Source organism: Plectrocnemia conspersa, unplaced genomic scaffold (assembly GCF_051122295.1).
Source record: "Plectrocnemia conspersa isolate PC_06_02 unplaced genomic scaffold, ASM5112229v1 ptg000003l, whole genome shotgun sequence".
Taxonomy (NCBI): Eukaryota; Metazoa; Arthropoda; class Insecta; order Trichoptera; family Polycentropodidae; genus Plectrocnemia; species Plectrocnemia conspersa.
Window position 1 is genome coordinate 8,315,391 of NW_028277167.1, and position 14,060 is coordinate 8,329,450.

Sequence of the window (14,060 nt, forward strand, 5' to 3'; positions counted from 1 at the left end):
TAGCTGCTCTGAATAAAAATATAAAACCAATTACATACATTTCAAAAAAAATAACGTCAATACAAAAAATAAACTTTAAAATAATAAACTTGCAATTGAACATATATTTACGTCCTTTTGTGTCAAAAAAATGCTAATATTTTAATTAATGTAAATATATTATAAAACGTTATAAAAAAATTTCCACCGTGTCTCACTCTTGTGACAATAGGTTTAAGTATTATATTTTCATTATCTACAACTTGAAGAATCTCAAATTATTAAAATAATAAAATATGCCATGTATCGCAGCAACAAAAAGATTTTGAGGCCGGATATTTTTTTCAACATTTTGAATTACCTAGATGAGGGCCCTAATATTTTGAGGCCCGGGGCAGCTTCCCTCTCCTTAGATAGACTCTGTTTATGGGTGATTACGAGTGAATAATGTGTCAAGACTGATGTACTAATAGGTGGTTTATGATATATTTGCTTAGTTAATAGCTCTCTCTTCCATTGTTAGACGTTGTTTCTGAATGAGTTTGTGTTTATTTTCATTTTTTCGAAATGGTCCCTCTAAATAAATTATAAAGATGGTAAAACCCCCCACAAGGTTTATCATTTAAACATACATTTTTGCAAAAAATTTTATGCCAACAATTTTGATTTTTATTTAAAAAATCTATTATTATAGTCTGAAATTTAAAAAATCACATAGCTGACATATAAAAATTATCATTAAAAACTAGTTCTAAATATTTGTTATGCTTTTGAGTATTTCAGAATTGAATTGCCCAAATCAAAAAACTAGACCTTGTAGCATAAATAAATAATAACAGCGCATAAACGTAAATTGATCTGTTAAGTTTTTAGGAAAAAAAAATAGTGCAAATTTGTGACATAAAAAAGCTTTTTTATGTAAATTATCTCGCTCTTAAAACAGGTTCGAATATTATTTTTTTAATTACCTAAATTTAGAATGTATTAAACACTTTTTAAAAAACTTCGTATAACAGTAAAAAATGGTTTAGTTTATTAATATATTTTATTAATGTCAAGATCATATGTTTAATTATAAATAAAAAAATGTCTTTCTCTAATTTAATCACACTTATATATAATAAATATTTTTTTATTGCAAGAAAATGCAATCAATCTAATCGAATGCTTAACAAATAGCAATATTTTTATTTGCGAAATAGAAAAAAAAAACAGGTAATCTCCTATCAATCGTCACGAATATCCGATTGTGCTGGTCGAATAAAAAACATGATTATTATAGTATGTACGTATATTTGTTATTATTTACTATTTTATAAATTGCACCATAGTTTTACAGTATTGTATTACAGCCAATTAAAAGTACATTACCTAATGAAGATCAATTACAAACTATAACTATTTTGTTTTGTCTTGTTAGGATTTATGTATTGTTTAGCAAATTTGACGATGACCATTGTATAACGCCATCGTGTAATGATTATGCTTTCATAATGGTTTCTCGCGATATTTTTTTTTGCTGGGATGACAATGAGCGATTAACTATCACCGCCGAATATTTAGTAATGGAACATACTGTTGAAATTGTAAAGAAATGCGATGACATAATAATAAAAAAAAAACAAACATTATACTGCTATAAAAGCAAATTTGTTCTTTAATGTATACAATTAAAAAATCTGAATTATATATTATACAATAAAATATATAAATAATAATATTTAAAAACGACGAAAAATTAACTACAATTAAAATTCAATCAAAAATAAATTTACCAGACAAATTTTTACATAGTAAAATATTAAATTATACATCTTACAAACACTATTCACTTATATTTAATACATAAAATAAATTAAATACACCAATCGAATCAAATATATCTGACAATGGCAAAATAAAAAAATATGATTTAAATATAATATATTAATATTACACCTGTATTTTTAAATTAGCTATGTGTTCAGCTTCTTCGACAGTTTCTGGTAATCTTAGATGCAAAGTTTCTGGTGAGGTTAACATCATTAATGCAGCTATAACACAAGTGCTTCCGAATAAGATTGAAGGAAGAGCTTCCATGTAGACGCTCTAAAACATTTTTAAAAATATGGTTATTTTAAAATTATTATTTTATTTTATTTTATATTTTTTTATTACCAATAATGGAGTTAAAGGAGCCACAATAGATCCAATCCTACCCAACATCGAACAAAAAGCTAGAAGCGAATGTCTCAGAGACGTAGGGAACAATTCAGATGTGTAAAGGTATATACCGTTAAAAGCCATCGTAATAAATAGTTTTCCAAGCATGTAAGTCACTAGCGATAACCAATGTAAATCTGAAAAAAATATAATGTATCAGATGACGTGTGGTGATTAACTTTTATAGTCCTTAAGCGTAATTAAATTTTATTGATTGTTTTGCTTATATAACTAGCAATCTATCAAAGATCTAGATTTTAAAAAATCGATTCTATCTCGGCTCGTTTCAACTTGGCCTGAGGATAGGACAGTTAATTGCTGCATGTGAAAATCACTTTTATGGGTACTCTTCACACTTCCTTTGTTGTTTAATAAGGTGTTGAAAGTAATAAAAAAAATGTAAATGTATTAGAAGGCATTGATTATAAATACTGTTGAAAATAATAATAAAAAAAACAGTTGTATGTCATATAATATTTATCTAAAATATAGATGAAATTTAAGAGTACAAATAGTTTTGAATATAATAAGGTATTTTTTGATCTTTAAGGAGCGCAAGTGAGATCATTGTTTAAGCCTCTAAAATAGTGATTACAAGACCAGGAAACTATATCAGGACGTTATATATTTTAAAATAATCGGAACAATTCCATACAACATTTTTTTATATGATAAATGTCTGAATATGTAAAGGGTTTCTTTCATCCAGAAATTAAATATTATTCCATATACTTGTTATATATTAATGACTTATAACTTATATGATATAATCATGTAAATGTCATATAAATAATTTAAATAAAATATTATAAATATAATTTTACTTAAAATGAATAAATTGATAAAAATAATCACACTTCAACCGCAGAAATTCATTATGACTAGTTTAGCCTAATTCTTTATAGCTATTATCTAAAATTCTATATGAATTCATTAACGTATCAAAAAATGTATATTCTTATACTGACCTTTTGGTATAAAAGCGAACGCAAAATTGCAGATACCGCATATTAGGAACGCCACAAACATAGTCCACTTCCTACCGATTTTGTTAAAAGCGAAATATGCTATAAAATGAGCCGGAATTTCCATCAATGACGAGTATATGAAAGTTAAATAGCTATTTCCCCCTAAATTTACGGCATTTAAAGACAATCCATAAAAGCAGAAAGTGCAAGTAATCCACCAGAAAGAGCACTTGAATAATCTGGTAACCATCATTTTAGATTTTAACACTAGCATGTAAGGAGGGACTTCATCATTAATGTCCTCTTCAGAAGTGTTGAGCTCTTTAAACTTTGCTTTATTTTCTGCGTTGAAATATAAGGGCTCCAAAGACTTTTCTGATAATGTTATCCCATTTGTTTTTGCTATTCGTTTCAGATTCGAGATAATATCTTCATATCTTCCTTTTGCAGATAGCCATCGAGAGCTTTCCAAAATCCAAAAATGATAAAATACGAATAGTAGCATCGGAGCTGACGTCACAATCAAAAACGTTCTCCAATAAGGGAACACCCATGCCAACAAGCCCATGCATACTTGTCCAACACCAAAAAACACGTTCAACATACATCCTCCCAAAACTCTCGTAGAAGGAACTAGAACTTCCAATCCTAAAATCAAACACATGATAAGTAAATATAATTTGATTGCATAATTTAATGGAATAATACCTAATAAATAGGCCGAACTGAAAACACCAGATCCGAACGTTGGTTCCAATACTTCAAATGTCAAAAACATGGCGTAGTTAAAAGAAAATGCTTTCACTAGTCCAAAAAAACCTTCGAGTACGGCAGAAAATATCAAAGCCACTCTTCTGCCATATCTATCAGATATATAACCAATTAATGGCAAGGCTAGTAAAGTTCCGAAACTGTGGAGTGTTCCTACCAGTGCTCTCTTGAAATCATCGCAAGGTATGTCTATCTGAAAAATACGCCACTCAAATGATAAAAAATAATTTATGATGTAAATAAATGTCTTACCTCTTCAATGAAAGAATCTTTATACTTGAAAATATATTCAGAGCATTTTTCTTGATTTTGTTTATCAAACCATTCAGCAGGACATTCTTTATTTTCAGTGTTAGAACTAGACTCATTTTTTATTTGGTAGTACATGCTACATTTGGAAAATTTATCAGGTCTATCTTTAATATTGGGAATAGCATTTTCTTGCCAAGATGGTTCAAAATCTGGATTCGGTCCATCACAACCTGGTATTTTGCATCTAAAAATTTACATGTTATGAGATTATTTTATCTAAATAATGTTCCACAAATAAACAGTGAGTTACTATTAAATCAAAGATATAAAAATAGTTATATGCTTAAAAAATAAAGCCATATTATCCTAGTAATAATATAACATATTAAATTTGAGCACAAATTAATAATTTAGATTACTTTATTAAATCGGTGATGATATTAAAGATAGTTTTTATTTAAGTTTCTCATGACAAAATTTACGAGCTAGTTAATTCAATTTATTATTAAATTAGAGTTATACAGATAGAGTTATATACTAAGAAAAAAATATTATCATAGAAATTATCTAATCAATCAACGTGAATCCAAAACTTGACCCACAAATAAAAAAATCTATATTTTACTGCATAGATACTAACTCTAAAAAAATATAATAAAAATTACAAATAAAAAAAGTTTTATGTTTCTATACAAATTTTCGATTTACTTTCAAAATGTATTTGTATATTATTTTTTGTATTTTTAAAAAACATATGTTGTACAAAATTAAAGTCCATATATGTTTCAAATATAAAAAATAAAAATAAAAACCTGTATTCAGTGTCTGGTGCAGAAAAAATATAATTGTTAGAGTGCATAGAAGCAAAGAGAACAGGAAACAGCAAAAGAAAATATGTCAACAGTTGAAATTTTCCAAACACTCCAGCTTCTATGATGATTGCATCGATGTCGACTTCGATCGGATTTAATTCGTTCTCTGCCATTTCTTTGCTGTATATTATTTTCACTTAACACCAAAATACAGCTTTTCTTTAAACACAACTGGCAATCACATTTACTTGTGATACCAAACACAAAATAACTCGAAAACTGTCATTTGAAACGTCACTAGATCGACGCCCTTTAAACGATTGAATTTATGTAACATAATCAATAAAAAAATCACACATCATTAGAAAATATGTAGGAAACTTAACAACACAAGTTAAATCAGTGTAGGAATATCTACAATTATTATTTTAGCGAAGCGTGTACAGGTTATTAACGTATTACTATTAAAAATGAGACATTGAATAACAAAGTTATGAAGACGTTATAGATAAACCAAATTTTATCAGAAAATCATCTATGATGAGATTCGTTTTATAGATTTAAAAACATGCTATCTATTGGTTAGTAAATAACGATTAGATAAAAAAAACTACAATAATAAAAGTATTATTTAGAAGAAAATAATAAATATTCATAATTTATCACTGTCATAAAACTATTGCAATCGACACGATGGCATCAGTGGCGTAGCTAGGGTATGTGCCGCCCAGGGCGATTCTTAAAATTTCTACCCCCCCCCCTCCATACATTTTTTGCAGGGTCATAAAATCAGCATTTCTTAAAATAATAAATTGGTTATTATTAAGCTCTTGTTATTCGTGAATTTATATATGTTTTAGTGCATTCAGGGTTAAGAACCACACTAAACGATCCCATCGCGAATATGCCGACCCCAAGCAAGTGCCGCCCGGGGCGGTCCGCCCCCTCCGCCTCCCATGGCATATAAAAAATGGTTAACCTAAAAATTATTCCTTTGAAACGATTATGCTATAATAATAAATAAAAATAAAAAAGCTATTTTAAATTATCATGTACATACATACGATGTATGTATGTATATATAAAAAGGGTAAAAATGATCTACAAACATTTTTTATTTATTTATATATATATACGTGAACTAATTGTATTCTACTTATTATTTAGATAATATCATTATTTAAATAATATAGAAAGCATTTGGGTATTCTGCTTTTGACATATATATTATATAGTAAAATATAAAATTAATAATATAGATTATTTTAATACTCCAACACTATCAAATGGAGTTTATACACAAATTATAGTTGTTGTTTTTTTTATTTATATAGTAATATTTCTATATACCATTATTTTATTTTTTATGTGCTAAATTCATATTGATGGTAAATGTATGTATTTTATTAAAATAGTATTTTTTAGAAAATGTAACGTCCAAAATTATGATTTTCACTTATATGATATATAGCTTTATAAATAAAAAAAAGTTTGTGGGGTCAAAGGTATTGTGTAAAAATATTATCAATGTTTTACCCACAGATCTAAGGCTGCCGATTACTAAATGTGTCAGTGTATATAAAATAATATCATAAAAATACTTCCTAAGAGGAAAAAATCTTTTTATTTATTTCAACAAATCAAATGCAAAGAACATTAAATTTATATCGTATTATTACATACTAAAAAGATGTGTCAAAAAATGACGAATTCAACCTTCAATTCCAATTCTCGATTCGTGTTTAATGGTTTCTTTTTTTGAAGATTTTTTAAAGAATGAAAAAATTTTTACATACAGGAAGACGTAGTGTTCAATCATGTGTAATTAAAACCACGTGTTTTATAGTCTATTATTATTGATTACATATCTAGTAAATATTAAAATAAACGCACGAACATATTAACCATTAATTAACACCATGACTAGAATATGTATGTACGTAATATTGATGCAAAAACACCGTATCTTGATGTGTTTGCGCACATTTTTTTCATTCTGTCAATTAGGTAATTATCTAATATATTCAATAACATGTTTTTCTATTCATAAATATAGTCTTGATAATAATTCTAAATAATAATAGTAATTACAATATATTGGAATAAAATATTTTATGATTATTTTTAGTCTTAATAGTTCGTAAAATATTATATAATATAATGAACTAAGAAACTTTCTAGGAATATCAAATTGTCTTTTGAGTCGTTAAATCGTTAGGATAACGACGCATTGTGTCAATATTAATACTTCCTGGCACATTAACCAAGATGTGGTTATCGTTAGGTTAGATCTTTACAGGTCGTTGACTTTCTGGGATAACAGGAAGACTATGTTATTCTATCATTACATATTATGCAAGTTATATTCAAATTAAGTAGTCTTAATATCAGAGCTTAACATGTCATACTAATATTGAAATATATTTGTTTAATTTATACAAAAAAAAGTAAATTTTATATGGCTAATAATACTACCATATGTAGATTCATAATCATTTGTTTGCACAGCGTAGAGACGAAAGTATATTTATTTTGGAAAAAAATAGAACAGTGTTAAACTGCTACTGCTTAATTTTTCCAAATCCATAGATAAGTCATTAATAATTTTTGACAAATGTATCGTTCCATCTTCTGACCTTTTAACAAAACGATGACAAAATCATTCGATGCGGGAATTCAAGTAGACGTTGTATATACGGATTTTAAAAAGGCCTTCGACGAGCTTTATCGTTGAAAAATTAAAAAAAGATCGGACCTCTGAAGTTTGGATGACTTGGTTCTTCTCGAGTTATTTGAGCGATCCTACACTCTGTAACCTATGGTAGTCAACTGCTGAAAGTGAATTTCACCCCTTTGAGGGTTCCTCAAAAGTCCAACCAAGACCCTCCCCTCCGCTCTTCACGTTATTTATTAATGACATAAATACAGCCGTTACAAATTCAAGTTTTCTTCTGTATGCGGAAGATTTAAAATTGTTCAAATTTATTCCATCAGTTTCAGACGCTTTCTCTCTACAGAGTTATCTCAGTGGTAACATTTTGCCTAAAGAAACTTCTACAAAAGATCTCGAAATCACTTTTGAGAGCAAGTGAAATTTCTTTTTACAAGTAACATCTTCACTAGCTACGATAAGCTGGTCCAATTCGTATAATTTAATTGTAAAGTTTCATGATATTTTTTTCTTACTATGTATTATTTTTTATTTATTTTTATTAAATCTTCCGTTGTAACTTGACAGGCATAAAGACCAATGCGTTACAACGGGGAAAATCATTACCGACTGAGTAAGTCGATCAGATCGGTGACATCTATATTAATAATTATAAATTATTATGTGTAATATAATTTATAACAAATAAATGTTACTGCAGCTGGGGCCGGTTTTTTATTAACAGTGCATTTTTTATAAATAAAAATTCGAGTGCTGCTGTTAAAGCTCGAACCCGCAACAACAGAATTACTAGTCTGGGAGGTTACGGACTACGCTATTCCGTCCTTACTTGTATTATATATTTTTGTGTATTTTAATAATACAATGTATTATTTTTTTTCGTTTAATTTAAATACATAAATACAATCTATATTCCTACATACTGCGAACTATTAAATGCTATTTTTTTCTATACTATTATTCATGAAGCAAATATGCTAGTCTCCCAAAAAGTTGATCACCTAACGGTTTCCAAATATAAATCATGCCAATCATTTTTTGCTTGACATACTGTATTAATTTCACTATAAAAACGCTGTTACTTTTCGAATGTACATAAAAAGAATATTACAGCAAATGTAATTATTTTCTATACCATTATATATAGTCAGAGCAATTTAATCAACCTGCTATAATAAATTCAAGAGCAATAAATAAATTAGCAGCAAAATGTAATACACTTGTCTATTCATAAACACATGTAAAATAATTAACATTATTCATAAATGCACTATCATTCGTGGATCTTCATCTAATTACATCTAGCAAATTATATGACATTGACATATATTCTTCACTACAATATAATTGCTGTGTGAATTTATTACTTTTATTACGACTCTTCCTGATTAAAATTCCACGTGTAAAATTACATATGTATGCATCGATAATTCATGTATATGAGGTTTTAATGAACGTTTATAATAAAAATCATTCACTACTGCTATTTAATTGTACAAAATACTGCTTATGGTTATGCAACAACACCTCTGAGAAGTGTTCTCCCATGCTTCCATACAATGGCTATAATTTGAATACAAAAGACTTTAGCAATGAGTGTCTTTACGCATATTATTTTGCATTGTTAACACACTTTATTGAGGAAATTTGTCAACCACATACGAATTTACCCATCGACTTTAAAGTGTCTTATTTACGCACTCGTGAGAATGACCAAAATAGGTTAAGAGGTGAGAAAACGCCTCTTCTTTAAAATCAATGTCAATTCAAGTGTATGAATTGTGTGATGTGATGTTTTGAATGTATATACTCATAATATAACTTTTAAGGCATCTATAAATCAAGTAATTTTCGATAAAAATCATAATTAGATACAACACAAACCTCATTACATTCTTGGTCTTAAATTATCTAATTATCGCTATTTGTAAATACTTTTAATTAATAAATTTAGTGGCTTAGATCGTGACTGCTTTGAGACATCACGAATGTTTCATTTAAAATTGTTTAAAGTATATGTTAGTAAACATTTAGAGATGTTCCAGTAGTTGACGACAAAATTATATAAGCATACTTTGTGTATCATATTTAATAAAGTACGGAAATATAATGTTCATAATTTGGGTCATTACCATTAAATACGGTCACGGGTAATTATGGGCGTACATTTTTTTATACGCTTACTAAATATTCGGTAATGATATCATCTTAATTGTGCATACATTAATATTTATGATATGCATCACTTTTATGTTAAGAATGATTGTCGGAGAAGGCCGATGTATTCTTGTATATTCTTAATTTTTTCGCTGCATATTGTTTAAATGTAAAATTATGCTGAGATAATAAACTCGTACTTCAGTAAATGTGAAGCATCTATAATACTTTAACTTTGTCTAACCTAAATGCCTAAGTAATTTGAGCTAATTATTCACAGACAAAATTTTCTATGGAAATAAAACTTATAATTAATATTTATAACCATGTAAATTAACACATTCATAATAAGCATAAAATATGCATTTTTTAGTATATAACACGTAAAACTGCAATTATATTTTTAATATGCATTCTGCATGTTTTGTGAAGTAATATGATTGTCTTATTTAATACTTTTAATTATATTTTAGATACTCTCCATGTTTCTAGTATATGTTTTATGTTGCGTGCATTTAATATTAGCAATAAAACATATTTAATACATATTTACATATAACATATCAACTAGTTTAAAAGCAAAAATCACTTGCAAATGGTTTCATGCGTGACACATGGATCTACGTGTTTATTATTTATTAATAATATTTATATAGTACCAGTTGAAGATCGATGTTAATATTTATCTTGATCTGTTGGCCAATTTATACATTATCATATGATATAATAAATAAAAACACAGATTATTATTAATAAATATAAAAAATATGATATATTTATATGATTTTCTGGCAAACAACTCATAATATGATAAGCCCTTTACTAATACATTTTATAAATTAGGACTGTGGAGTCGGAGTTGGAGTCGGACTCGTAAAAAATCGACCTACTCTGACTCTTTTTTTACCCTTTCCACCCCGACCAATATTTTTTTAATTGTTCGCCGTACGCCATACGTTTTAAGTCGGTAATATGAAGTAAACAGAAGTTATTATGCACTTAATCGATAATAGACATATACAATGGCGCGGCAGTAATCCAAGCGAATGACATCCAGAATCATGTTTCTATACTGGTCATATTTACATTTGGCATATTAGAAATAGTATGTATTTAATTATTTTTTGAAATATTATTTTAATTATTTTTTGTTCCTTTTTCTTTGTTGTTATTTACATTAAAATAAATGAATAAAATAATTGAAAATAAATTTAATATTTTAAGATTATCTTTTTTTTGTTTTTTTTTGCGCTTAACAAATAAAAAGGAGAATAATTCAATTAATTAAATATTTACCCAGGTTAATGGCTCATGCCAAGGAACTGAGAAATAAAATATTAAACACTATATATAAATACATAATTATGTTATTTTACGGCAAAAGATTCTATTGATAAAGTTCCTTCTCATATAATAAAAATTATATAGATATGTACCTACACATATTTCTGTAATTTTACGGCATTAGAAAATATTGAAAAAATCTACAGAAAAAATAACCGAATTATTATTATATCACGATTTAATATGTATTATTATATCATTACACAGCTATTGAACTACTATTGACATAACGGTCGCTACAATTATAGCATACAATGGTTGGAACAAGATCCCTTTGTCATAGCACTTTTGATTTATGGAATGCATCTTATGTTTTCTAATTATGTATCGTTATAATATCTTCATAGTTTATAATTCGCAACAAATATGTAAGCATTTTCAAAAATTTCGTATACATATTTCACTAAGCATAGATTCAAAAAAATAATTCTAAGCTAATATTGTAATAAATTATTTTAATTAATTTCTAAACAAGAAGCATTTTGATTTCCTATATAAAAAAAAATCATTAATGACCTTTGAATAAGGTCCCCTTAGGGCGTATCTCATACACAAATTGCGCAATCCTGAGTCTTTCGTAATAAAAATAAAAGTTTCACTCAATCGATACGCTGACATTATTTCCCAGCACACAGACTGTCTTCTAAAAATATGTACACAATTTTTCATTTTATTAAATTTTATAATATATATTTGAAGTTTAAATATTGTTCTACGATGAGTATTTGATTATTCAACAATTTTAATAAATATTAGTTTAGTTGAAAAATATAGAACGATTATTCTGATCGAGCAATTTAAATAGGTTTCTCTTATTTTAAGTGTATTTGCCATATAAGGTAGACGGACTTTTAATTATGAGTATTGTTAGCAAGATATGTACAAACAAAGCTATCTAATAAGAGCATAATAATAATAACAATGAACATACAATTAAAAATAATATCAAAAAGTGGAAATCACATTTATATGTCAAGCCTAATTTTATATACACATATTATATCATTTTTTTGATACAGTCTGTATTTTGTTTATATATAATAGAATGTCTCACCAAACGCACCGCCGTCTGGTAATATTTGGTAACCTTTGACCCGGCGAGAGTAATCAATCGCCCATCGTCCACTTTCTTCGATCTGTATAACGATTGACGGCTAACGACGTCCGATTGTAATATACACTTATTACGTAACGGACGTTACTTTTTATGCTATTGTACACAGTACTGCTATGTCGTGACCCGCTTCGCAATAAGATGCAATTTTAACTATACCGTTAATTTCGGGTTCAATATATCGGGGACTTTCTTGGTGTTTATTTTGGTTTCTCAATGCAACCGATTTAATTTAGAGCATTTTTTGTAGATAAAATTGCGTACAATCGTGAAGTTTGAATGATTTATTGCTCTGGGCAAATAAAATGTATGGGCAATTACGGGCATTATTGTTTACCTAAAATAATGGCTTCCCAACTTCACGTTGGATGTAATAAAAATTATGATGTATTACATATTACATCGTAATAATGTGTTTGCTTTTGAAAATAGTCTGAAATTAAAATAAATTTAGATATCCGAAAGTTATATACAATAGATACATATAAATCACGCTTACACCTATATCAAATTTAGAAATGTACACAATTTAAACACAGTAATAAATTTGATACAAGTAATAATTTACATACTATTATTTACATAGTTTAAGTCACTAATTTTACAATTTCTTTTTTTTTTGTTGTGGAACAAAGTCTACGAGAGTAAAATTTAATAACACTACAATATACAATTAGCGTATCCCAATTAATATTGTTCTTAGGTAGATCAGATCATTACAGATCTTATTAATATTTTAGCTAAATTTGTTAGCCAACTTGACCCACTACTTTATAACTAATAATATCATAAGTTATCAAAGTCACACGGAAATATTCCTTAAAGCTGTTAATAAGTATTAAAGTATTCATAGTATATCAAGTTTTTAAGGTTTTTTCGTGAAAATACTACTAATTCAAATGTACGTGAAATGGACTCCCGTAGAATAATTTAATATTTAAAAAAACTAAAATGCCGCGACAAAACATTTTAATACTTGATGACTTAATAATAAGTGAATAGCACTCATGTCTATTTTCTGGGTGTAGAATATTAAATTATCAGGATTCTGTTTCTGTTGTGGAAAAAACATCTCTTGCTTTTACGAGTTATTCATCAACTTTTAAATTGCAACTTGCAAGTAAAACCATGCTTTTATCTATTGTGAAAAAGATAAGTGCAATTTCAAAAAATAATCTGATTTTTTTTAGATATTTTGATGAATAAAAAATAACAGAAACGTTGAACGCAGCTTAAAACACTCAAGGGGATAGTTTAGCGACGAGGTGCGTACCGTGAGATACTTTCCCTTTCGTTCGCTCGCGTGTTAAGTAACGAGAGTGAGTGAGAGATAAGGGCATGCGTTACATGCGTTCCGCGCGCCCTTATCTCTCACTCTCGTCACTTAGCACGCGAGCTAGCGAAAGGGAAAGTATCTCACAATTATAAGAGTCGACAACTTTTCTTTCATAACACATTTTGAATTAATAAATTAGTTATCAACTTTATCCTAGTAGCATAATCTGCCACAATTTACCAAAATCACATTAATGGTTAATCTGATTTGGCTGATTTACTACAGTAGCAAGTAACACAATGGAAAAACATTTAAATAAATCGTGCTCAAAATTATTATTTATATATATATATTTATTTTACATATTGTTAAAATATTGTTTAACACTATTAGTGCTGTGAGAATTCTTATGTGATTTATAACTGATAAACATGAATTGTTTCTAGTGTTTTTGGCATTTTTGCAAGTAGTTGCTCAACAACTGGATCATTTTATCTAGCACTCACAATGTGAT

The 14,060-nt window shown here is 27.7% G+C and overlaps 1 protein-coding gene and 1 long non-coding RNA gene across 2 annotated transcripts in view; one reads left to right on the forward strand and one right to left on the reverse strand.

Moving 5' to 3' along the window:
- Positions 1-14,060, forward strand: part of LOC148236514 (uncharacterized) — a 49,583-nt gene that overhangs the window by 13,679 nt on the left and 21,844 nt on the right. The gene's annotated exons all lie outside the window — the stretch shown is intronic.
- LOC148236516 (organic cation transporter-like protein) lies at positions 1,765-5,479 on the reverse strand. The gene is made up of 6 exons (XM_088182084.1): positions 4,985-5,479; positions 4,173-4,416; positions 3,858-4,113; positions 3,150-3,797; positions 2,137-2,318; positions 1,765-2,067 (listed from the first exon to the last, which is right to left on the reverse strand). Exons 1-6 carry the CDS (start codon positions 5,155-5,157, stop codon positions 1,912-1,914), a joined length of 1,659 nt encoding a protein of 552 aa, XP_088038210.1. The 5' UTR covers positions 5,158-5,479; the 3' UTR covers positions 1,765-1,911.

Excerpts from the sequence above, each read along its gene's own strand:
- LOC148236516 (XM_088182084.1), bottom strand. The coding sequence starts at position 5,157 with ATGGCAGAGAACGAATTAAATCCGATCGAAGTCGACATCGATGCAATC. Across the intron at positions 4,114-4,172 it reads AAGATTCTTTCATTGAAGAG|ATAGACATACCTTGCGATGA; the intron begins GTAAGACATTTA and ends CGTATTTTTCAG. Across the intron at positions 3,798-3,857 it reads CAGTTCGGCCTATTTATTAG|GATTGGAAGTTCTAGTTCCT; the intron begins GTATTATTCCAT and ends GTTTGATTTTAG.